A 24,195-nucleotide genomic window follows, 5' to 3' on the forward strand; every position below is an offset into this window, starting at 1 on the left:
TATCTTAATTTTATTACAGAGATCAAGGGCTTTTACAAGGGAGGAAAGGCAATGGCGGAGTGATCTGTGCTTAGTTTATACCTTTGGCCTTATTTCCACTCTTTCCTACTGTGAACACCAATAAAGTATTCACCTTTTTCTAAATTTTAAATGGGTGTTGTTTTCTGGATTCGCCGTCACCTGCCGGACTCACCCTGATGAGACAGGTATTCTGAAGTATTAAGCAGCATAACAAGCAAATAGTTCCAAAGACTAAATCCAATCCGAAGCCTATTTAAGTAAGTACTGTAAGTAGTAAGTACTGAGTTACTGTTGCCACTTTGTGTGTATGCGCTTACGTACTGACGAGGCAGCGCGGCGTCACGTGACCCCCGGTCGACGTCACCTGCTGTCAGAGGCTCAAAGATGGCGAAGGTAGGGATGTCGCATCCGAACCGCATCTCTGCGTCTGTGGCCGTTTTTCTCGGTGTGTTAAGCGCATTAAAGGCGGGCAGCTGTGATGAACAGGTTCCGCTTATCCTGTGGACGAGCGAAGGGTAAGAAATGTCGCGTTTTTTGCTTTTTCTTTTCCTTTTCCTCTGACGGAGGAGGCTCAGCGGGTTTTGACGCTCTTATCCCCTGTTAGCTAACGGCTAGCTGTGCGTCGGTCGATGTCAGCAGGGGGAAGCTGGCATCGACCGGCCTCTGCTGGAATATGAAGAAAAGGTGGATTAGACTGAGCGTCGCGGGCGGATGAAAGGCAGGTGAAATGCGGGAGACGTTAACGTGAGACTTTGCACCTGCCGGGACGTTTCGGTCATCAGCAAACCTGCTATTCATTCATTCACTCATTCGAGACATCACAGGTCCCCACTGCCTGTCCCTGTCCATTTGTCTTCAGAGTTACTGAGTACGTTTAGTCAAGTCCAAAGGTTGCGTTTCTGTCTGATATTTTACTGTGATGGAGTTTCAGCACTTGTACTCCACTGCAGTTCACAGGGAAATATTGTAGTTTTATATTTTTGAGACGCATACTTGCTTTGCACAAAACAACAGTCTCAGTTGACTGATGTGCTTCTTGCAGCTGCTCGTTAACTTTTGTTATGTCAGGTGAATTTGCCGGCTGACGCTTCTGTACTGTCTCACACACGTCAAAAGCTTCTTCCTCCACTGTTCTGAACGCCCACCAGGATCTCCCTGCCAAGCCAGCCTCCCCCGACGGCGGGTCACATGGTGGGGCAGCAGCAGCTGGCCTCGTACCTGGAGAGAGCCCTGAATGTGGGCCCGAGGAACGTGGTGCTGTTCCTTCAGGACAAGGTGCGCATACACACACATGTCCACGCTCTGTGTGTTACGTCCCAGGTGGATTTCAGCGTCTGCAGTTTCAGACGGTCCTGGGTGGTTGGGTTCAGTGTTCAGTATTGCAGCTACATGTTGTTTTCATTAGTGATTCATTTCTTCATTATTTTCTCAGCTCATCAACTTATTATTTTTTTGGTCTCTAAAATTGTGAAGAAAATACAGATCTCAGCTGAATCGTTATGAGAATCCAATGTCTTTAAAGTGTTTCAATCTTTTTCAGTTCATTTTCTGCATAACAATAGCAATACCAAATCCATGTTCAGTTTGTTGGTTTTTGGCGGAATCGTTACCGAGACGCTGTTTCCTTGTCTCCACCCAGATGAGCCTAGAGGACTTCACCATGTATGGAGGGGCTTTTGGGAACAAGCAGGACAGTGTTTTCCCCAACCTCGAGGTGAGAGGACGCCACTCCCGGGCTCAGTCTGTGTGTGTCGCGTTAACATCCCACAGTCAGACTCAGAACTCGGCGTTTTGTCTCTCGTGTCTCACAGGGGGCTCTGACGTCTTCATCCTCCCCTCTGGTCTTACCTGCTGTGTCCTGGCCTGCATCCAATGCTGTGATTGGCCAGCTGCAGGACCAATTAGAAACTTCCCCTCTGTACATGGACCCTGAGACACTGAGTCAGCTGAGACTCAACGCCTCCTCACCTGCCCTGCTGGTGTTCAGGTTGCCCTACGGCATCGGGTGGGTGTAGCTGGATGCTGATGCTAATAACACGGTCGTCCTTTCTCAGTTCAGGGTGCACCAAGGTGGACCAGAAGAACGTACACCTGAGTGTTTGCTGAAATTTTACAGACCGGGCTATTAATAAGTGAATGGAGAAAATGATTGTTTGATTAATCCGTAATGAAGAGTGAAACGATAAAAGATCTTGTGTTTTCATCTGTAACTTAACTGATCCTTCCGGTTAAAGTAAAGTCTGGAATAGACGTGGACATTGACCAGGAGGGGGTGCTGGTGCTCTTTCTCACAGGATCATCAGCCAGGTTTTCTTCAGAGTCTGACAAGTCCAGTGATGGCTGTCTGTGCATGCATGGCTGCGCATTCTTCAAACTTTAATGCGGTCTTGTTCGTCATATTGGAGTCGCTAAGATGTCGCCGTTAGCTTTATCGTATTCCTGAAGTAAAGATCACAGTGAGCTGGTTTTTGGATCTCTTCCTCCTCCTCTTTGTCAGCCTCTCTTTGTCTCTTTGCAGGGCCGATCTGATGTCTGCCAAAGAGATTCTCGGTGGAAACGGTGAGTCCGCCACACAACCTGCCCGAACCTCTGATGATAATGTCACAGTGTGTTGACAGATGTATATATTGTTTTTCAGATGAGGTGATTGGTCAGGTGCTGAGCACCATGAAGTCCCAGTCTGTTCCATACACGGCCATTTACACAGCCCTGCGGCCCTCCAGGGTGAGTCCCTGATCACGAGTGTTTGTCAATGACCTGTTGCTCTGCTGCAGCTTCATGTCTCCAGCCGTCTCTTGGCAGGAGGCTGCGACTCTGTCTGTGGAGGCAGGCCTGGGTGGAGGAAGATCTCTCCTGCAGGCCAGAGGAGGATACAGGGAGAGGGAGAGGGAGAGGCAGCGGAGGATCAAGGAGAAGGCCGGGATCTACGGCCCGGTGGAGTTTAAGGTGGAGTTGCATCAGCCAAGAGCCACACACAGGATGGAGAAGCCACACAGCACTGACAGACACACCAACACTCTCTCTTGTGTCGGCAGGAGGGTGAAGACACCTGCATCCTCCTGTGGGCCAAAAGCCTGTCAGTGAGCATCCTTCGGAGGGGTCGCTGGGAAGACTACGACCTGACCCCATCTACGTTTGGGAAAGAAGTCAGCCCGAAGCTCCGCGGCTCAACCTGCGACAAAACCAAAGCCAGGTACTTTATACCTGCAATTAGGAGGTCTGTTGAATTGTGGTCTGATCTGAGGCTCGGATAGGTTTTAGCTAACATTTGTGCGGGTGGTGCAGTTAGTCCCCGTGTGATGGAGGAGCAGCTGCTAACAGCTGAGGATGCTTTGGAACGCCTTGTAGACTGCAGCCAGACGTGAAATGAATTTCTCTCTGTGCACCAGTAAAACACAATATTTCAGTAAAAATAGTTCCTCTTTTGCCATCTGATTGGCGCCAACAGTCTCAAAATTGACACCCCATCATTTTTTGCTGTTTTTCTTTGGCAGGTTGGTTCTTAATTATGATGGCGTCCTCGGATACAGCAGCTTCAAACTGATGTGAGTCTGTACAGCACACACACACACACACACACACACACACACACACACACACACACACAGAGCCTCCAAATAGCCGAAAACATCCTTAAAGACTGCTCCCATCCAGGACATAGACTGTTCCCTCTTCTTCAGGACCCACAGTGGGCCTGTGAGGATGTTTCTTCAGCCGTTAGAGTGACTTTTATAGAATAATTCTGAACTTTAATAAAACAGTTTCAGTCCCTGAACTTAACCACCACATTTGCAGAAGCTCTCCAACACACTTATATTTAGAGTGATTCGTCACATTCAATGTGTTAATATTAATATATTTTTTTAATTTCCTTAGGGAATATATAATACATCAGATTTTGTTTGTGTGCAGCAACTGGAGAGCAAAAAATGAAAATGTTGTTTCTGAAAGGCTAAATACAAACAAAAATGGAGTGAAGCAGAATATTTTGCTAAAGATTTATGAATTTTGTTGTGGTGTTTAGTGTTTCTCTGCACAGAGCGCTAACATGACTGGAAATCCTCTCTTGTTCGGGGTCAGCCTACTTGCTGGAGTAGTAAACTGGGTTCCATCACTTGTAGGGGTCTGGTCTGATGTGACTGGTTGTTTTCTGCTCATGTATCGAACTCTCTGCGTGTGTGTGTGTGTGTGTTTGCGTGTGTTCAGCTTTGCTATGAGCCAGCGTCACTACAGGGTGTCTGCACGCCGCTGGTTCACGCTGGACGCCGTTGAGTTGGAGTACAACGGGACCAAAGCCACGTTTAATGGCAGCAGAAACATCTATGCCCCCGCTGAGTACTCGTACCGCTGCGAGTCCGTCACCAGCTTCCGCTGGCCCCTGCTCGTCCCACGCTCGTCCAAAGACCAGGCCAATCAGTGGAGGGTCTCTTTTGAAGACTTTCAGGTGTGTTTGCATCACGGCTGTCCTTCCACCTCACACTCTTTGTTTACAGCCCTGCTTCAGTATAAACACGGTCACTTCTTTCAAACTCCCTCTGCAGATCCAGGGCTTTAACGTGACGGGCAGTGAATTCTCGTATGCCAGTGACTGTGCAGGCTTCTTCTCTCCGGGTATCTGGATGGGTCTGATGACCAGTCTTCTCATGGTCCTGGTGCTCACCTACGGCCTGCACATGATCATGCAGCTCCACACTATGGACCGTTTTGATGACCCCAAGGGCCCGGCCATCTCTGTGCCCCAGACAGAGTGACAACAGTCAGTCTCCCCGCTTCACTTTCCATCTTTTCCTCGTCCGCAGATGCTTCCACTCCCACCCTGCCTTTGCTTTCCACTTCCTGTTCATCTGTAGTTGGGCATGAAACAGATTAATTAGTGTGTAGTCAGAGTCAGGGTTTAGTCGTCACTACTTTCATGTTGCTTCATGTGTGCTTCCTGAGACTGAAGACGAGAGACTAGTTTTTAGGATGGCCCCGGTTTGTGCCTGTCACGACACTCAGTCGCTCTGAAGGGTTTCCAGGGTCCTCAAAGTCTCTTCAAAGCTGAGTCTCAGTCCACTGTGTCTGACTCTGTTGTACCGGTTTGCTGTCAGCACAGACTCGGTCAGAGAGCAGCTGGAGACCAAACACAGAGCTAACAGAGGGGGGCATACTGGACTTAAGGGGACAGAGTTGTGTCCACAGCTTGTCTCTGCTGCCCCCAACTGGACAGAAAAAACTCTTATCGCAGGTTTAATTTAAACTTTTACGTTCTATTATTTAACACTTTATCAAAGGAAAAAAACAGTCTTGAGAAACAAGCTACAGATCTTGTGTTGTGCAGCAGACTGAATACTTTTATGTCCAAATGTTTTTAAAGGATTCTGGAAAAACCTTCAAAGCAACAACGTGTTTGTTCCGCCACCACGCGAGAGCCACACGTTCGAGGTCGGCGCTCGGGCTGCTTCAAAGGGATCAGTTGAACGTACAGGGACACAATAAGCTCTGAAAAATAAATAATGAAATGCTATTTATTGTTGAAACTAATGTGTGTGTTTCCAGTTGTGTTTGTGTCAGTGGGTACACAAGTGAAATGAAGGGATCGGGTCTTCAGTGCGGATGACAGATGGATCACATCCACTGCAGCGACTCCAGCCTTTCTGATCGTGAAGCAAAGGAACGTGTTGAAGAACGAGCTGACGGAAGCACTACAAGTCAGACGTGATGATAATCTTCATCGTTCTGATCCAAACACTCCCCTTCTGCTGTCATTACGAACACGAGTGCTGCTGCGTTTATTACTGAAATATACTCAATGTGAAACTAGTGGTTTGTTAGTTAATTTATTTTGTTGTGATGATTTGTAGTGACTTTCGGTGATGTGAGGTGTGTGTCGTGCTGCTAACGTGACCCAAATAAAACGTTTGTGAAAACTGACATTTTGTTTTCTCTTTGTTTCACAAGATTTCACAGAGTTTTTGTTTCCTGTATTTCTGTCCAGTTTCACCAGTTTGACAAAGCAAACAATCAGTGGATTCATGGAGAAAATAATCAGCAGATGAATCACCAGCTGCAGTCAAAATGAGCTCCAACAGGAAACTCCTGCAGGAGTCACAGCCAGCTGATCTGAGGTCAGACAGGACGACAGGGGACACGTTACTGCAGTACTCTGAATATTCTGAGTACATGTTCCTAATTATACTTAACAGTAAGAGTACCGCAGTACTGTCACTGCTATATACACAAGGACAGGCAACGGTATTAAATGATTCATTTATTAAATGATTACAATAAATATAAGATCACCAAATAACCAGAACTATGAACCATAGAACTGAACTCTAACATTTCATCTTGTAATTTCAACAGATCACACAGCAGATGAGGCCATTTTGTTTTTGTCACATTGACAAAGTATTCAGTACAAGAAACTGAAAATGAAAACGTATGAGATTAAACCTATATTATATCTAACTATAATCATTTCAGTGTTTTTTGATTACTTCCTTCACCGTTTCCCATAACTCGAGCTGCAACCAGTAATTATCACCGTTAATCATTTAGTCTCTCACAGCAGTTTGACATTGTTGCTTAAAAATAAGTGGCTTACAGCTGTGCTTATCCCAGACTGCAGATGGAGCATGTATTCACATCCAGTGCAGTGTGTTGTAGTGTGTTGTGATATTAGTGTGATTTGTGTGTGTCAAACACAGGAGCTGCAAAAGAAAAAAAAATGAGCATCAAAGTTCATTCTTGATGCAATATTTTGTGTTTCAGGACTACAGAAAGCTTGAGTGGATTCAAAGCAGCTGGGAGGAGCCTGTTGAGCTTCTTACCTTCACACCTGTAAGCTATCTCCAGGTACTTGTACGTGCCGAAGCAGGGGTCTCCAAACACCGTGTTGCTGGCTTTGACGGCACAGCTGCTTCTCCCGTTGCAGCTGTGCAGCAGAATAATGTGAGAAAACACAGATTTGAACACACACACACAAAGAGGGAAGCAAAGGAACACACAGATTTGATTCCTGTTGTTCAGCAGGACAGCAGGCAGCTGTAGCCTACCTCTCAGCAACCTTCTGAGTGGGCCTCGAGCAGGAGTCATTTTGGATCTGAGAGGCAGGACGTCCGTAGGCGCACGTGGTCTTGTCATGGCGTCCATAATTAGCACCAAGGACAAATATAACCTGCCCTTCATCTGGCAAAAAGAGGAGGAGGAAGAATACACTCAGATGAGGGTGGCAATGCAAAGGAAATACAGCTGTGTGAACAGTAATCGGGCAGCCGCCCGGGGCGGCATTTTATCATGACACAAAGGCACGAGCGCTTGGAAAAGAAAACAATCTGCGCCGCTGCATGGTTTTCTATTATTTGTGATATCACTGTGTGGGGAATCGGCAAGTTGGCGCCCCCTGCAGCTGCAGGAGCGCACCTGCTTGCTGAGAAGGCGCCGTGCACTGAAGCTGTGTGTGAGAAAGGTAAAGGGGAGGGGGGCGGGGACAGCTCACCTCTGGGTCTCTCCCAAATTGAACGGCCGGGGGGGTCCACTGTATAAAATGGCTAAAGTCAGTCACACATAACTGGTGGTGTTAACTGGTGGTATATGTTCGTTAGCCTTCTTGCTAAGCTTATACAACAGTAATTCGTCTTAACAAACAGCAGATCTAATTTCACCATAAGGTTGTGCTTTGCAACAAAACTATTTCAAGTTCACTTATTATTTATTTCATGTAATTAGCCAACAGGATTTTCATATGTGTAGGTAGTTTCAAAGATGAACATTTGCCATTTGCTACACCTCTGTTTTGTGACAAACCGCAGTTTAACCAGTCATAACTAAAAGTGTGCCAAGCATAGAATTGGAGGATTGGAGAATTGGACTTTGCATCGTTTTGTAATTTCCCAGTTATGGGACTAATAAAGGATTATCTTATCTTATCAAGGAAGGCCAGAAAGGTCAGGTTTTAGTTTTAGTTTGTGTTTTCTGTTCTTAGTGCAATAGTGTAATGATTAGATTTTCTTTAATGTGTTGTTTGTGTGATAAGATAAGATGAACTTTATTGATCCCGCAGTGGGGAAATTCACCTGTTGTGGCAGCTCACAAGAACACAAGAAGAGTGCAAAAAAATAAAGGATTTGTGTTATTTTGAATATTTATTCCATATTTTATTCGTATATTATCCTTAATATTTGATATTATTGATTGTTTTATAGAGATAGGCTCCAGCCCCCCCCCGGACCCTGATGGATAAGCGGTATAGAAAATGGATGGATGGATGTTTGTTTTATATATCTGATTGTATATATTTTTGCCACATTTATGTATATAGAGTATATTTTTGAAATTCTGTTAACTTACACTGTTTTGTGCAGAATTGTGTTAATTGTCTGTTTTTTCCTGCAGTAATTGCAATAATTGGGGGGGCTCGCCCGGGGAGTAATTCAATGTAGAACCGCCGCTGTGTGTGAAGAAGAAAGATGAGGCCGTGACCTTACCGCACTGGAGGTTTGCTAGAGAGTGTTCACACGCCACAGCGCGGACTGTGAAGGTAAACACACCACGTGAGACACACACTGCATTCATCACATGTATCTGTGTTTACATTTTGCTCTCACGGACAAACGGAACTGACTGGCTGGGAGGCAGGCGTAGGTGGTGTCCAGGTATTTGAAAGTGCCGAAGCAGGGGTCTCCAAACACTGTGTTGCTGGCTTTGACGGCACAGCTGCTCCTCCCGTTGCAGCTGTGCAGCAGAATAATGTGAGAAAACACAGACTTGACCACACACACACACACAAAGAGGGAAGCAAGTGAACACACAGATTTGATTCCTGTTGTTCAGCAGGACAGCAGGCAGCTGTACTGTAATGATAGCAGCAAATGCACATTTGCTTAGTACAGTGCTTCTCAAATAGTGGGGCGCGCCCCCCTGGGGGGGCGCGGTGCGATACCAGGGGGGGCGCGTGTGACCCTGGGGAACATGCTTTTTTTGCCGTACTAGAATAAAGTGTAATTGCACATCCACTACAGTAGTTGGCAGTGGCGCTCTCATTGTCAGAGTGTGCACAGGGAGTATTAGCTCTGTGGTGTAGCAGCTTTTTTGCACCGAGCAGGCGATATGAAGTGCAGTAAGCGAACCCTTAAGAGACAACATGAAGAAATTTTTAACAGGGATGAGAAGAAAGGCGGAGAGAGACGAAGATAATGAGACAAAAGTAACTCACCCGAAAGCTAAGACGAGGAAATATGACGAAGCATATGTAGCTTGGCTTCACTGTGACAGCAGTGGGAGACGAAAGACCGGTGTGTTTACTGTCTAAAAATGTTGGCAGCGGACAGCATGAAGCCTAATAAATTAAGGCGCCACTTGAAGACATTACATCCCAATCATGCTGATAAGCCGCTGGAGTTTTTTCAGCCAAAACGTGCCGAATATTGCCAACAATCATCCCGCTTTGTGAATGCTACTTCAGTAAACCAGCGAGAATTGTTAGCATCCTATTATTACATATTATTAAATATTATTACATATTATTATTACTATTATTTATAGTCGCGGCGGAGAGTGGGGGGGGGGGGCGCGAATTGTTTTCTACTTGCTGGGGGGGGGCGCAACAGAAAATAATTGAGAAGCACTGGCTTAGTAGCAGTGGTTTAAGTTAATGCTGCTTACACACCCAGACAGCAGGGGGCGCTCTGTGTCTATGAGTAGTTAAACCACAGGGGTCAGACGATGTTGTTGTTGTTGCGGTCTACGTGTGATTAATATGCGTTCGATAAAGTCTCTTTCACGCAACCGTGTCGTTATTGAGAGCCCACCACAAGAACAGTACAGTACCTCTCAGCAACCTTCTGAGTGGGCCTCGAGCAGGAGTCATTTTGGATCTGAGAGGCAGGACGCCCGTCAGCGCACGTGGTCTTGTCGTGACGTCCATAATTAGCACCAAGGACAAATATAACCTGCCCTTCATCTGGCAAAAAGAGGAAGAGGAAGAATACACTCAGATGAGGGTGGCAATGCAAAGGAAATACAGCTGTGTGAAGAAGAAAGGTGAGGCCGTGACCTTACCGCACTGCAGGTTTGCTAGAGAGTGTTCACACGCCACAGTGCGGACTGTGAAGGTAAACACACCACGTGAGACACACACTGCATTCATCACACGGATCTGTGTTTACATTTTGCTCTCACGGACAAACGGAACTGACTGGCTGGGAGGCAGGCGTAGGTGGTGTCCAGGTATTTGTAAATGCCGAAGCAGGGGTCAGAAGTACGGACGACGTCTGTGCTTAGCTCACACACATTCCTGCCGTCACAGCTGCAGGGAGACGATCACAAGTTGCTGAGCTGAATCTCATTTATCACTGTTAGTTATGTAAGAGTGCATGATGTCAGAGTGTACCTTCTCCTGAGGACGTCCACGGTGCCGCTCTGAGAGCAGCCGGTGTTGGCGAGCTGCTGTGGCGGTCGGCCCTCACTGCACGTCTCGCTGTCTGCGCGTCCGTACAGGGCGGCCTGCACGCTGATCACTCCGCTCTCTGTCACACACCACAGAGCCCAGCAGGATAAAGTAGTGCCACAGACCTGACCTGCATTCTGCTTCTGTATCGTAATCAGGTCCCGTGAAAAAGTTTTTCATTTGGTGGCAGCCGGATGGCGTACGCGAGTCAAATTAAACTACAGCTACAGTGTGTGTGTTTGCGGTGATGAAGGAACATGTCTCACACACACAGTACTTGTTAGTAGTCGTACGTTTACTAAGTTTGTTGGCGCTCAGGTGCCACCGCCATGTTCCTGTTTCTGTTCAACAACAATCAAAAGGTTTCCTGTAATAACTACTATAACACTACGTCTCTGTCCGCTGCGCGTGCTTGCACCGGTCCATCCGTACCACAGCTGAGGCGCTGGACGTTGCCGCCGTCATCACAGGTGATCACTCGCTCCGTCGTCAAGGCGTCCACGTGGTAGAAGGAAGAGAGCTGGGCTCCGCAAAGGCCTGCAGGGACAGGATCTCAACACTCAGAGAGACAAAATGAAAGCTCCAGTCTGTTCAAACGGTAAAACAGTGAAATTCATCCACACTCAACACGTCCGGACGCTTGGCGATGCAGTGAGTGTGTTTTGGGCTAAATGCTAAACCGCTGCGTCATGTGCGTCATTTAACGAGGCCTCAGACGCAGTTCATTCAGAGGACGACTTTGGCTTCTGGCTCAAACTGTCTGTAAACCACGTGTAGTTTGCCGTGGACTATAACCTCTAAGAACACGGTTTAGTCCTGGAGGCTAATTGTTTAGAAAATCTATTTATTTGCTGGACTCTTGTCTCTTAAATCGGGGGACTCGTTTATTAAAATGACCGAAGATCACATCTGATGTAGGACAGAAAAAGAAAACGCGTATAGGAGTTTTTATAAAACCTTACTTTGACTTGGAAATGATTTCATCTATCAGCAAAGTCTAGACTTGACGTGCGTGACTCCCCTGCTGGTTGTGCAGGGGTACTGCAGTTTGGGATGCATCCAAGTCTGTGGTGTGCAGTCATTATGTATGGACACACCACATCATTAAATATTTTCTACATGAATCCTGAAGCAAAACGCTTTCTTTCTAAAAAATGGCTTCAGTCTTCTTGGGCATCGCCGTGATCTCGTCTTCCAGAAAGCTCGATTCTCTCTTCTGGTCTGTGGGGGATTATGACTGAGCCTCCATCTGTTCTGGTATTACATCAGAGAATATCACAAGGCAGGTGCCCGCAGCGTAGGATGATTTGAGATTCATACATCACAGGTGTTAAAGTTAGAAATGGGATTCTTAGAAGCTGCTAAGCACAAGGTTTTAGCGGCTCGAACGTAAGCACAGTAAGCTCTGTCTAAGACCAGGTGCAACTATTATTCAGCTTCTTAAATGAGTCCCTGTGTCTCTGTTGTAGGACAGCTTATATTCTGGAAAAGGAGCTTACACAAGAGTTGAGAAAGCTACAACCCTGAAATCAAATGAGTGAATTGCAAATGTGCATGAGAGTTTAATAGTTAATTTGCAGTTAAAGAAATCTTAAAACGTGTATAAGTTTTGACTCTATCAATTAAAATGTCCAAACGACATGTGAAACACATGGATCACGATGGACGTATGAGCTCAGCTGTGAAGAACACGATGAGAAGCTCCAAAGAGCATCGTCTTGAAACAACATCCGTTTACCTGCTGTCATTAGCAAACACGTCGCTGCCAGCGCTGAAAGAGGGAAATACAAGAAAAGTTTATGTACCTTAGCCTACACTTTAAACTTCTGACATCAAAACAACCGTATTTAGCAGCTGTGAGTACTCCTGTCCATGTCAATCAAACATTATACTGAACAAAAGCATAATCTCACAAAATAAATCAAGTTTTGTGATTTCATATGAACCAACAACATCAGTGCGTTGTTACTCACACAGTGTGGTGCTGAGCCTGGAGCGCATCGCGGTGACAGCAGATCACAGTTTTACGGGAAGACGTGAAGTCCTGCCAGTTGAAGCAGACATCTGAGTTTTATTTATTCTGCTGGGGAGAAGATCCGCCTCTTTTTGAAGACAAACAAGGCACCAAAGGAAAATCTAGAATGTGTTCCAGCTACGTCCAACAACCGACCGAAAGAGGAAACGGTTACGGTTCAATCGATAAAATAAGAATCTCATAACTTCCAAGACGTCTAAAACGAGAAAAACTAGAAGTGCATACCAGTCAAGCTGCAGTTCCCGTCCATGTCAATACTTTATGCTGCTGCTTGTGCCAATCGCTTTGGCTGGAGGAATAAAGAAATGTGAAGATGGCTTTGGACACATGAACAGAAGTAAAAACAAGACACATAAATCCACTAAAAAACTGAGCGGAGGCTTTCATTACACTCAGTCCATATGAAGGTTTCTTAACCGAGTGGCTGGCAGATGAGATGCCTGACAGCAACCAAAGACCACATTGGATTTCTGTGGCATAGAACTGAATGAGTGAAGGAAGTTTATCCTCTGTGGGGTTTGCGATGACCGAGTCTGTCTGTCTTGGATGTGTACTTCAGGTCCTGGGAGACTGTTGATCCCGGAAACCTGAAGGCTTCCACAGCAAGCACAGAGCTGTTCAGTGTGCTGATGGAGTGCAGTGTTGGAGTACTTTTACATAAACTAATCTTAAAAATGTTCATTCGGTCTTGCTAGGAGTTACAAAGCAGAACACTGGATTTAAATGTGAAATCTTTAAATCTTTTAAACAAAGACTACTGACAAGCCACCCAACCAGCTGCCTCAAGCTTATTATTTTATGTGAGTGTGTGTGTGTGTGTGTGTGTGTGTGTGTGTGTGTGTCAAGGATCAAGAATCAAGGAACTTTATTGTATTGTATCATACCAGCTCACATTTACATGTTTATGGTACAAAATAAGGACAGGATGCAATAACTGTCAGTACCCCGATTCAGGGTTTTATGACTGGGTGTTATCTCTTGTGATATGTAGATCTCTAGATCTCTTCCTGCCTTCTGCTTTATCCAGGGTGTTATTTATAACAGTCAGTTCAGTCAGTAACAGTCAGTTCACCAGGTCATTACCGTACTTGGTCACTATAACACTACACAACTAAAGCTACAGATTAACTACATCAAGTATAAAGTAAAATTAAAACATGGTGTAGTGTTTGTAGTGCAGGTCTTTGTTGTCGGGGGTGGGGGGTCTACAGGGCGTGTGTGTGTGTGTGTGTGTGTGTGTGTGTGTGTTATTAGGAAGGTGATGTTCTTTACACTTTACTTGAGTGGCAGGTTTCAAAACAGAAGGGACATCACAAAACACTGTGAATTTCCATTTCCTTCTTCCTTGTAAACACACAGTCACACACACTCGGCTGCCATTGGTTACTGAAGAGGTACTGTGATAAAGCCAGATCTGGTTGTCAGTGTAGCTGATGCAAGGCACACACACCAGTTTATCAGTCCAATTGCAGTGTCACACAGGAAAATTCTCCTCACACAAATATGTTAAACACAACTTATTAAATATGACCAGACTTCAAATGTCGTTTCAAACATACAGGAGCAGCGTATCACCAGAATAACCACCAACTGCTGCTCACCGCACCATTCGCTGTAGTTACCTTTGGCTGTAGCTATAGCAACAGTCAGCTAACGTAGCTGTAGTCCTGTCGCTGACCGGATCATGGCCGAGGGGACACGAGAGTCGGACACGAGCATGGGGAGAAAATATTTTCACTTCTCACCCTGTGAACTGAGGATCTATCTGGACCAAAGCCGGGTCACTGTGGAAAGACAAGCCCAGGTGGTTTTACTTGTGTCTCCATTGAATGAAATGCGTGCGCCATCCGCCTGCGTTCACGAGGGTCACGCTGTGTCTTCATATCTACATGATGACAAACATAATCGCTGCCTTGGCCAAGTCCAGAGTCAGACACCCTCAGGGACAAGGCCCCTTCAGCAGAGTTTCAGAGTTTGAAGAAAAGGTTCCCACCATCGCCCTGCAGTAAACTCCAGTCTGTGTGAGGAAAAGTCCTGTCTCTCCTTCCTCAGTTCTTTCATGGTTTGCTGGAACCTTTCAAAGACCTTCCTCACTGTCTCCCCAAATCCTCCCAATTTCTAAATATTTATTTACAGTTATGCGTTCATGTTTGTACAATAGTTCCATAGAAATTTCTGTGTGTATCATGTCAGTATTACTTTTGTGACCTGAGACGCGGAGGTGCACTTCAGTCATGTGCTCCATAAATAGATAGAAGATGTGTTTCCATTCTGTGGTCTGAATCAAAGTCCAACCGTAAAATTCCACTAAAACGTACTGATCTTTGAGTGTGCTTCTGTGAGACAGTGTCAGGCAGGGGCTCAGATGCAGAGACTCGTGTAGCAAGTTCAATCTTTATTAAGAATATCTGTGGCAAATCCTCTTGGCAGAGTGATTTTACAGAGAGGCTATGAAAATTACCTGACGTGCGTTCTTCTCTAGTAGAGAACCCACGGATATGAAACATTAACAAAACTACGAAGAAACGAAAGCAGGCTATGAGAATTATCAAACAGAAAACGCTCCCAAGGGAGGAATAATACTACTAACTATGAACAAAAAATCACTCCAACGGAGGAAAAACGAAAACTCACTAACAAAAGATCTACAACAAAAAAATCACTCTTAAAGAGGATAAGGCTATATCAAAATCTAACTTGAAACTAAGCTGAGCTATGAAAAGATTTAACAAAAGATCACTCAAGACAGAGGATTCAACAAAGAGTTTCTAGACAAGATTTCTATGGCTGTGGCAATGAACGCTGGCGTGATCATACAAAGAGGAAACACACTGGCACAAGACAAGGGAAACGCAGACTTTTTGAACACACGAGGGTCATGGGAAACAGGTGGAAACACTCAGGTAATCGGGAAGACAATCAGACTGGAGACACGAGGAAGGGCAAGTGACCTGAAACGAGAGGAGAGTTACACTTCAAAATAAAACAGGAAGTGACAATACAAAAAACCCAAAACAAGACGATACCTCACTGCGGTGTGACAGACAGAGACAGGAAGGCAGCTTTATTCGTTCACTTACAAAACACAGAGACAGTTCAAGACATTTTGGATGAGAATTAACGTTGAAAAGATTTCAATTCTTTCACACAGGATCTACGAGAGAACAGATGACATATTCATGTTAGATCATTTAAGTGCAGAAATGAGTCAATATTTCATTACTGATTTTTATGAGTTGTATACTCATAAAATACTTTAAGTGTTTCCTCACTAAATAACTGTGTGGAAATATCTCTGCTTGGCTATTTTTTTCACATTCTGACCACAGATGAGCCTCTGTGGAGTGAAACAGCCTCTGAGCTACTTACACTGGCATGTGTAGGCCACCTCCAGGTACTTATAAGTGCCGACACAGGGGTCTCCAAACACTGAGTTGCTCGCTTTGACAATACAGCTGTTCTTTCCACTGCAGCTGTGGGTGCAGAGCGATGTGAGTGAATACAGGGTTGAATGTGCGCTGAGATTTATCAAAGGTGGGTGTCACGTGAGGGTCAGCATCATAAATGTGTGCACCCTGCAGCTATCATTGTACTGTAGTTCTAAAGTTGATATGGACCATTACACTGACTTCCACAGTCCTCAGGCTCAAACTCAAATCAGCACAAAGGGGGCAGTTGTACCTTTCGGCGACTTTGCTCGTGGGGTTTGAGCAGTAGACGTTTTGGATCTGAGAGGCAGGACGTTGGTAGGAACAAGTGGTCTGGTCACGGCGGCCATAATCAGCATTATACACAAGTATAACCTGCCCTTCATCTGGCAAAAAGAGAAAGATTCAGCCCAGTTCGCGCAATAAAATGCTGGCATTGTGCATTTCTGGAAACCACGGACATGTTACATTTGTATGTTTCATCTGTATCATATCTGTGGAGGTTCTCAGTCAGCCAGGTCATATTCACTCAAAGGAGTGAGACCATCATCAGTTCCAGAACTGATGAAGCTGCTTGGATGAGCTTCAAGCCTATCCTCACAAGTCCAGACGCCTTGCTTTAACTCCTTTGAATCTGTATCATATCAACATTTCTGAAGTGACATACTTCACATTGTATGCGTGTGAGCTGAGTTCTTCATCTGGATGGTAGCATTGTGACATCTAAGCAAGACGGGTGCCAAACATTGACTGTCTATAAAGATGGACGACATGAGAGCTCCCCAAAACATCTGTTTCACCACCTGGTGGTTGGCTGCAGTACAGCTCCTAAACTCCTTCCCCTCCATATTAGCAGACGGGATAAACTAAAACCTCAAAGTAAGTGTCAAAGAAATTTTTGCCAAAGATGGTTTCTGTCATTTTAGGTAGTGCTTATCATGCTGATGTTTGTTCAGGTGTTTAGTGACCACAAACCCAGGTATTTTACGCCAGATAAACGCTAACCAAGGGCCTAAACCTGACCAGACTTTAACCCCAACACTGTGACAACAAGAAATGAAAACATTCAGACCAAAAGAAACAAGCTTTCACCGCCACATTTCAGATGCAAAAGTTTAACATAAAACATAGAAATGTAACACATTGGTGGTTTGCGAAAACATACAGTGCCATCGTTTGTTCTGGTGACTGAATTGAGAAAATTTCAAGAGCCTGATGACAAAATCAGCAATCATGATACTGAAAGTTTTTGAGTTTTGAAATGTAATGAAAAATATGATTTTATTAATGTTCCCCCCCGACCCACACACACACACAAACAAACAAATGTGATCTTACCACAGTAAAGCTGTGCCAGAGAGTGCTCGCATATGACTGTGTGAACTGTCAAAGCAGATTAGACATCACACTGTTAGAGGCCCGGTCACACCAGAACGTGGAACACTGAATGTGGGTCTGAAACATTTGGTTTAGAGACTTTCAGGGACTGCTGGTGAACTATCGTAGCTTGTGAGCCAATTGCTAAGCTAGCTGGGAAGATGCTGAAGCTATTCAGTTATAATGACTGTTATAAGCTTGATATTTTGTCTGTTGTTCTCTGGACTGAACTTTATTTAATTCAATAAAGTTTTATTGAAAAAATCTCTCAGATAGCAATCTGTCAATATTCCAGTTAGTAGGCTTGTTAGCTTGGTTGCTAACAGGACTACAAGTTCAAACTTTTTTTGGAAGGGTTTCAAAAGATGTATTTGTACCCGGACTCACCTCAAACTATTTCTCCTTTATGAGGCTCTATTCTGAATACTCTCACCGAGGAGTGTGAGTCGCAGCACAGCTAATAAGCTACAATAGCTTCCCCCGTGTGGAAGATATCCATTCCTTCAAAGATCGGCACTCTCAAGACTTACTGGTCAGCTCTCTTCAAATACACTGATAAGGCACTTGGGTGTCTCTGTTTTAAATTGCTGCTGTGGGCTGGTGACTGACCTGCTGGGAAGCAGGTGTAGTTAGTCTCCAAATATTTAAAGATGCCAGGGCAGGGATCAGCAGTACGGACAACATTCGTATTTAGTTCACACACTCTTTTGCCGTCACATCTACAGGGGACACATAAAGACAATACAAAACAAAAATGTTCAGTGCACGTGCACAGACACGATGGCTGTGTGGTGGACTCCATGGGAGAGGGGCTCAAGGTAACGATCACATCTGATTCGAGGGTTGTGTTCCTCACCTCTCCTCACCTCAACCTCTTTTGTCACATTAAACAGAGATCATCTCCAAAGACATGATGTTCTGGTCTTCTTTATCAAAAGGCAACTTACACAGTGGCAGACACTACTGGTTGATGACAGGATACCATCAAAAGTCCTGCTTTCCTGCTTTATTTAGCGATTGGTGTGAACATAGCATGCTGATGTACATAAGAAAATCTCATTCAAATTCCCACTGACAAGAGCACTCATTCTAAAAGCATTCCAATATCAGATGTGTTAATGGACTAATATCAAGGCCATATTTAACATAATGTCTTTTTTTCAGGGGTCAGTAATCAAAACTGCAGCAGCTATGGTCAGAAGACATAAGATGTTTGGGATTTTGTCCTTTGTGTACCTTCTCCTGAGGACGTCCACGGTGCCGCTCTGAGAGCACCCGGTGTTGGCGAGCTGCTGTGGCGGTCGGCCCTCACTGCACGTCTCGCCGTCTGCGCGTCCGTACAGGGCGGCCTGCACGCTGATCACTCCGCTCTCTGTCACACACAGATTCAGAAACAACAACAGAGACACATCATGTTTTACTTCAGAACTAGAACCTACTACATAAAGCATCACACTGACTTTCTGCAAGCCTCAGCGCTGGCTGACTGGATGGTTTATGACTTTCAGCCTAAAGGTACCTCTTGATTGTGGATAGAAAGCTTTAGTGTTGAGTCATACCGCAGCTCAGACGCTGAACACTGAAGCCGTCGTCACAGCTGATAGCTGTTTCTGCAGAAACATCTAAAAACCAGACATGAAGGTCTGAGCTGAAGAAAAACAAAATCCATGCACAGAAACAATGTATTCGTTCAGGTACTTACCTGCTGTCATGAGCAAACAGGTTGCTGCCAGCTCTGAAACAGACGCATCACTGTCAAACTGTGTAAATCTGATCAGTGTAAAATACATAATGTGATAAAATTGATAATAAATATAATGGCGTGCTGGCATTAATAAAAAGCTTTCGAGTTTAAGTGATTTTAGAGGGGTCACCATCAGACTTGTCAGTGTAAGCCTTTTTAGAAATAAAGCTCTATTGCAACTGTTCATATGACCCGGCTTTTTAAAATCTCTGCGTGAAACACATGCATCCTTTGTGGAAGATCCTGTATATCTCATACTATGCATAAGTAGTAATGACGACTCCGTCCAGCTCCTGGAATCTTCTGTTACATGTGGTAAAAGTACTCTGCTTCCTCAACAAGAAAACAGAAATCTTATCAACAATTCACACGAGTATTTCTGTATACTGAGTCGTTATCATTGTAGTGTACTCACGCAGTATGCTGCTGCTGAGCCTGAAGCAGAGCATGGTGTTGATAGCAGGTAAGTCACAGGTAAGACTGATGGTAGCTGGAGCAGACACGCTTGTATTTATTCTGCCGGGTTAAGAAGCGTTTGTTTTAAAGGAAGAACGGCTAACTCCCATTCGATGCACTTTATAATGTAAACACAACTGAAATCAGAGTGACCCACTTACTGTGTGTAGCAGACTGTGATAAAGGTAATGATGTGCTTTATGGTCCAAGATTATCAAAAGGAAATACAGACTGTACAAAGCTCACACGAAAGTTATTTGCAGAGTGCATAACTCACTGTGGACTTTGCCTTCTGTTCAGACTTGCTTTATCAGCCAATCAGCATTCAACTTTAATCACAGGTTTTCTTAAAGGAGTGCATGTGGACTGCAGTCAGTCAGGTCATGTGTTTACTGTTCAAGTGGGGCAGCCGTGGCCTAGAGGTTGGAGAAGCGGCTTTTGATCGCAGGGTCGCTGGTTAGAGTTCCTGAACCACTGGATGGGCAGGAAAAATTTGGGTGTGTTGGAGTGATTAATGCGGCCTGTGGAATGTGGAATGTTTAGAAGAAGAAGAAGAAGAATCACTTTATTGACAGTATATATATTTTTACATACACACACTGAATTCGTCTTCTGCATTTGACCCATCCTTAGTTGAACACACACATGCAACACCCAGCAAATTACATGCAGTGAAACACACACAGGAGCAGTGGGCAGCATCAAGCGCCCGGGGAGCATATTGGGGGGTTAAGTGCCTTGCTCAAAAATTGCTTTTTCCTGCCCGTCCGGTGGGGGAATCGAACCGGTGACCCTCCGATCACAAGCCGCTTCTCCAACCTCTAGGCCACGGCTGCCCCATATGTGGAACGCCCTCCCCCCTCCATTAGCCGGCTGATGTGCCCTTGAGCGAGGCACTTAACCCCCCCAATATGCTCCCCGGGTGCTTGATGCTGCCCACTGCTCCTGTGTGTGTTTCACTGCATGTAATTTGCTGGGTGTTGCATGTGTGTGTTCAACTAAGGATGGGTCAAATGCAGAAGACGAATTCAGTGTGTGTATGTAAAAATATATATACTGTCAATAAAGCTGAATCTCCTTCTTCTCTCTTCTTAAAGCATACAGTGTTGCTGTGACAGTAGTTTGAACAAAGAGTGAACTCTGAGTGATTTTTATTAACACAAAGTCACACAAAGAACACACAAAGGAAACACACTGAATGGGAACGACAGCTTTGCTTCCTTACAAGAAAACTCTTCAGCACTTCCTTGAACACCAACAAACACCATACAGTCAATCTGATAACCCTGACAGGATCTGAGCAGCTCTGCAGGTTCATATCAGTTGAGGCTGAAGGCTAAGGGTGACATGACTCTGGTCTTCAAAGTTTGCCCCTCACTTCAACAAGATTTTTTATTGTGCAAACAGATGATTATTCTGTTTGGACATTTCAGTGTGAATTTGTGTCAAATTGCCAAGAACAGTGTGTAATACTTGCACAAGCTATCTCTGTGTATGTCGGGAGTGACAGCTGGAGTTTTAGTAAAGAAACACTGGACTCAACTGAGAGGCTAATTTGAAAAAATTCAAATCATTTTTATAATGTTTTGTTGTTGTTAAAGCAGGTACCTGTTTGTGTCGGGACGGGGGTCTCCAAACTCAGCTGTGATGTGAGAGACTGTGAAGTCTGTATGAAATCCGAGAGAAGATGACAATTCAAAGTCTACAGGCCTTTACATCCGAAGAGCTTTCAGCCACGTTGCTCATGTGCCTCATGTGCTTGGCCACAGAAAGACACTGGAGAAGAGTGTTACAGGAAAACTGGGGAAGATTAGATAAGTTCATAAGTTTTCCATTAAGTGGTGGGTGGCTATGAGATATGAATATCATTCTATTCTCATATATTCAGTTTCTTTGCAATTCAACAAGTCCAATTTCAGGTTCTTCTCTCAAGCACCAACCAGGGACACGACAACACAAATCCAGATTTTAGAGATCTGTTGAGCTTCATTGGACGAGACGTCATATTAAGAGGGGTGGCGTGGGGGGCGTGGCATCATGAGTGACAGCATAACAAAGAAGGATGAGGACCTTCCTGTATCACGTTACGTTCAGGGAACAGAAGTGCATTACATTTCGGAGTTTTTGTAGTTTCAGATGTGTGTACTGATTGGAATTGTGAGACGACAATGGCAGCGTTTAGCATTTTGGATGATTTTTTACAGAAAAGGAGCCGTTTCCTATTTTTGCACCCATGTGACATGTCGCATATTGACAACATTTGCTTCATCAAGGGTTGACTGGCTCCGCTTACAGCTACCTCAGTGTAGGGGTGGGCGATCTGATGATTTTAGATAATGATGGATAGAGGGCGTCCACGGTCTACTTTTCAGGTGAATGGTGGTACATTGTGTCTTTTTAATTCTGTTCCCAAACTTCACAAATAAGTCAGTAGTACAAGTACACTCCCACTTCCAAATAAGTTGGGACGCTGTGTGAAACATAAATAATAAAAAGAATGCAATCGTTTGCAAGCAATATGAGTTCACCAACAATGATTTCACAAAGTGTTCCTGAGCTCATGTAGTAGCGTCTTTTATATAATCATGTGTCTGACAAAATAAAGAACTTCACTTCATCCTCGCTTGTGAATGGCTGAGTCTTTCCAGGATTCCACTTTCATACCCACTCTTGATGCTGCCACCTGTTACCACTGAACCGGTTTACTGTTCCAAACTGCTGTTCTGACAGTTAAACTAACTGCTTCCGTCCTGTAAATGCACTGACTGCGGTGCGACATCTCCTGTTTTATGCGAACCTTCTTAGGCTGTTGTTTTGCAACATGCTATTAGTTTTAGTCATTTCAATAGAACACATTGTCAAGCCGGCCCTGCGATTGACTGGCGACCAGTCCAGGGTGAACCCCGCCTCTCGCCCGTAGTCAGCTGGGATAGGCTCCAGCTCCCCTGCGACCCTGACGGATAAGCGGTATAGAAAATGGATGGATGGACATTGTCAAGCCTCCTCTACACAAGGCTCACCTGGTGTTGTGAAAACAGAACTGGAGAAGACAAAAAGAGTGATAAAGGGGAAGGGTTTATGATTAACAGTCTGAGTGCAGGGGTTTTGTACTTGTGGTCCACTACGTTTTGGATGTATATTTGGTCCTTTGTGCTCACTTTACTGATAATTGGTCGAGCCCCATGTTTTTCTAGATGGACGACAATCAGGTCAACCCACCGCCCTACAGAACAATCCGAGACGGAATAAAACCCAGAGGACAACATGAGTCTAAATAATAAGAAGGCCTGTCTCAGTGAAGGACGCTGATGGCCAGGGACCAAGATCCTCTCAACCTCCAGAAGCTTTCAGGAAACGAGGCTTTGGTCTGTAACCACACTGAGACCTCGGTAGTAACCCTGCATTGAGCTGCTCCTCAGACGGATTTTAAACCAACAGCACGGGTCAAACATCACTCGGCTGCTGGAGAATCTACACAGAAACATGTACATGAACTGGACCGACTCCTCCTGACTCACAACATGCATTCACCAGGGCTGGGGAGGCAGCTTCTCAGCTGATCCACTTTACAGTGACACCTTAAAGTCTACATATAATACATATAATTCACTATTTTATATCTTTCTGCAGGTTTCTCTCCATCCAGATCTACAGGTTGAACTGCATCCTCTGACAAACCCAGTGTCTACTGTCAACATCTGCCCATGTTGTTCTTCTATGTAGTGATATTAGAACTAACTTAAACAACATATCAGCTAAATAACAAATACATACAATACATAGTCTTCAGAATTCCAATTATAACCACCTGTCATGTTTGTCCTTTGTAATGTATGATGTTTACTGCATGTGTTTCTCTCTCTCCCTCTCTTTCATCCTCTCTGTCCTGTCTACCTCTTCTTCTCCTCCTTCACCCAGTCGACTATCAGCAGGATGGTTCTCCCTTGTGAGTCGGGTCCTGCTCAGGGTTTCTTCCTGTTAAAAGGGAGTTTTTCCTTGCCACTGTCTGCTTGCTCGAGGGTTCAGGCTCTGGGTCTCTGTAAAGCACCTGGAGACAGTTTTGATTGTATAAGGTGCTATATAAATAAATTGAATTGAATTGAATTGAATTGAATTCTACGACTGGACTTGGTTTTACATTGTAATCTGTGCAGCGTCTACATCGACAAGCTTTCCCAGTCTGACACTGACTACACTTTTTTTCTCTGATTATCTTAGATATTAACCCCAGTTTGATGTTCACCTAAAATAAACGCTTTACAACAAAGCTTGATTTGGTGCTGTGATGTGTGTGATTTTCTGATGTTTTTCATATGGACGAGACGTCATATTAAGAGGCCAGACAGATTATTGGGGAGTTTGCATCTGTTTATTGATTGTGCTGAAATTTCATCAGAACTGTCAATAGATTTGCCAGCAGTGATGTCATACTGCTGGAAGTGACATCATCAGTGGGGATCCTGATGGCACATGTGTCAGCACCTGGTGGGGATCTTCACAGGTGCCTGGCACAGAAAGAGGAGGCCTTCCCATCACAGTCGCTATGGCTGCCATCATCTCTCCCTGTGGACAGAAACAATAACGGCACGTTAGAGGTCTCCGCTACCCAGTTTTCACGCTCACATCGTTTGTCTTTCCTCACTTCAGTAAGTCCCACTTTATTTCTAAAGCCTTCTGCAAAACTGTTGTTAGAAAATGCTTCACA

The 24,195-nt window shown here is 44.7% G+C and overlaps 2 protein-coding genes across 4 annotated transcripts; one reads left to right on the plus strand and one right to left on the minus strand.

Moving 5' to 3' along the window:
- The first annotated feature begins 315 nt into the window (after window positions 1–315).
- atp6ap1a (ATPase H+ transporting accessory protein 1a) lies at window positions 316–5,934 on the plus strand. 3 transcript variants are annotated; one of them, XM_046396402.1, is made up of 12 exons: window positions 316–536; window positions 1,170–1,296; window positions 1,661–1,735; window positions 1,833–2,026; window positions 2,540–2,580; window positions 2,660–2,745; window positions 2,824–2,967; window positions 3,057–3,214; window positions 3,516–3,566; window positions 4,228–4,465; window positions 4,563–4,777; window positions 5,378–5,934. In XM_046396402.1, the coding sequence occupies exons 1-11, from the start codon at window positions 406–408 to the stop codon at window positions 4,770–4,772; spliced, it is 1,455 nt and encodes a 484-aa protein (XP_046252358.1). In that variant the 5' UTR covers window positions 316–405; the 3' UTR covers window positions 4,773–4,777; window positions 5,378–5,934. The 3 variants fall into 3 exon arrangements, with proteins under 3 accessions (XP_046252358.1, XP_046252357.1, XP_046252356.1); XM_046396401.1 differs by having other exon boundaries at window positions 5,560–5,934; XM_046396400.1 differs by having other exon boundaries at window positions 4,563–5,934.
- Window positions 5,935–6,258: 324 nt separating this feature from the next.
- On the minus strand, window positions 6,259–19,774 carry LOC124063947 (rhamnose-binding lectin-like). The gene is made up of 22 exons (XM_046398116.1): window positions 19,652–19,774; window positions 19,450–19,550; window positions 18,993–19,025; window positions 18,850–18,912; window positions 18,527–18,662; window positions 17,900–18,009; window positions 17,252–17,296; window positions 16,167–16,299; window positions 15,855–15,958; window positions 15,512–15,515; window positions 12,424–12,440; window positions 12,189–12,221; window positions 10,883–10,987; window positions 10,394–10,529; window positions 10,200–10,309; window positions 10,063–10,107; window positions 9,832–9,964; window positions 8,627–8,736; window positions 8,490–8,534; window positions 7,059–7,191; window positions 6,834–6,937; window positions 6,259–6,713 (listed from the first exon to the last, which is right to left on the minus strand). The coding sequence occupies exons 2-22, from the start codon at window positions 19,481–19,483 to the stop codon at window positions 6,682–6,684; spliced, it is 1,665 nt and encodes a 554-aa protein (XP_046254072.1). The 5' UTR covers window positions 19,484–19,550; window positions 19,652–19,774; the 3' UTR covers window positions 6,259–6,681.
- Between the last annotated feature and the right edge of the window lie 4,421 nt (window positions 19,775–24,195).

This window comes from Scatophagus argus, chromosome 8 (genome assembly GCF_020382885.2).
Source record: "Scatophagus argus isolate fScaArg1 chromosome 8, fScaArg1.pri, whole genome shotgun sequence".
In the NCBI taxonomy this organism is placed as follows: domain Eukaryota; kingdom Metazoa; phylum Chordata; class Actinopteri; family Scatophagidae; genus Scatophagus; species Scatophagus argus.

Coding starts and splice junctions, on each gene's coding strand:
- atp6ap1a (XM_046396400.1), top strand. CDS start 406: ATGGCGAAGGTAGGGATGTCGCATCCGAACCGCATCTCTGCGTCTGTG. Junction 537..1,169: donor ATCCTGTGGACGAGCGAAGG/GTAAGAAATGTC, acceptor AACGCCCACCAG/GATCTCCCTGCCAAGCCAGC. Junction 2,027..2,539: donor AGGTTGCCCTACGGCATCGG/GTGGGTGTAGCT, acceptor GTCTCTTTGCAG/GGCCGATCTGATGTCTGCCA.
- LOC124063947 (XM_046398116.1), bottom strand. CDS start 19,483: ATGCTCTGCTTCAGGCTCAGCAGCAGCATACTGC. Junction 18,663..18,849: donor TGTTCAGCGTCTGAGCTGCG/GTATGACTCAAC, acceptor TGTGTGTGACAG/AGAGCGGAGTGATCAGCGTG. Junction 10,310..10,393: donor GTGGACGTCCTCAGGAGAAG/GTACACTCTGAC, acceptor GTCTCCCTGCAG/CTGTGACGGCAGGAATGTGT.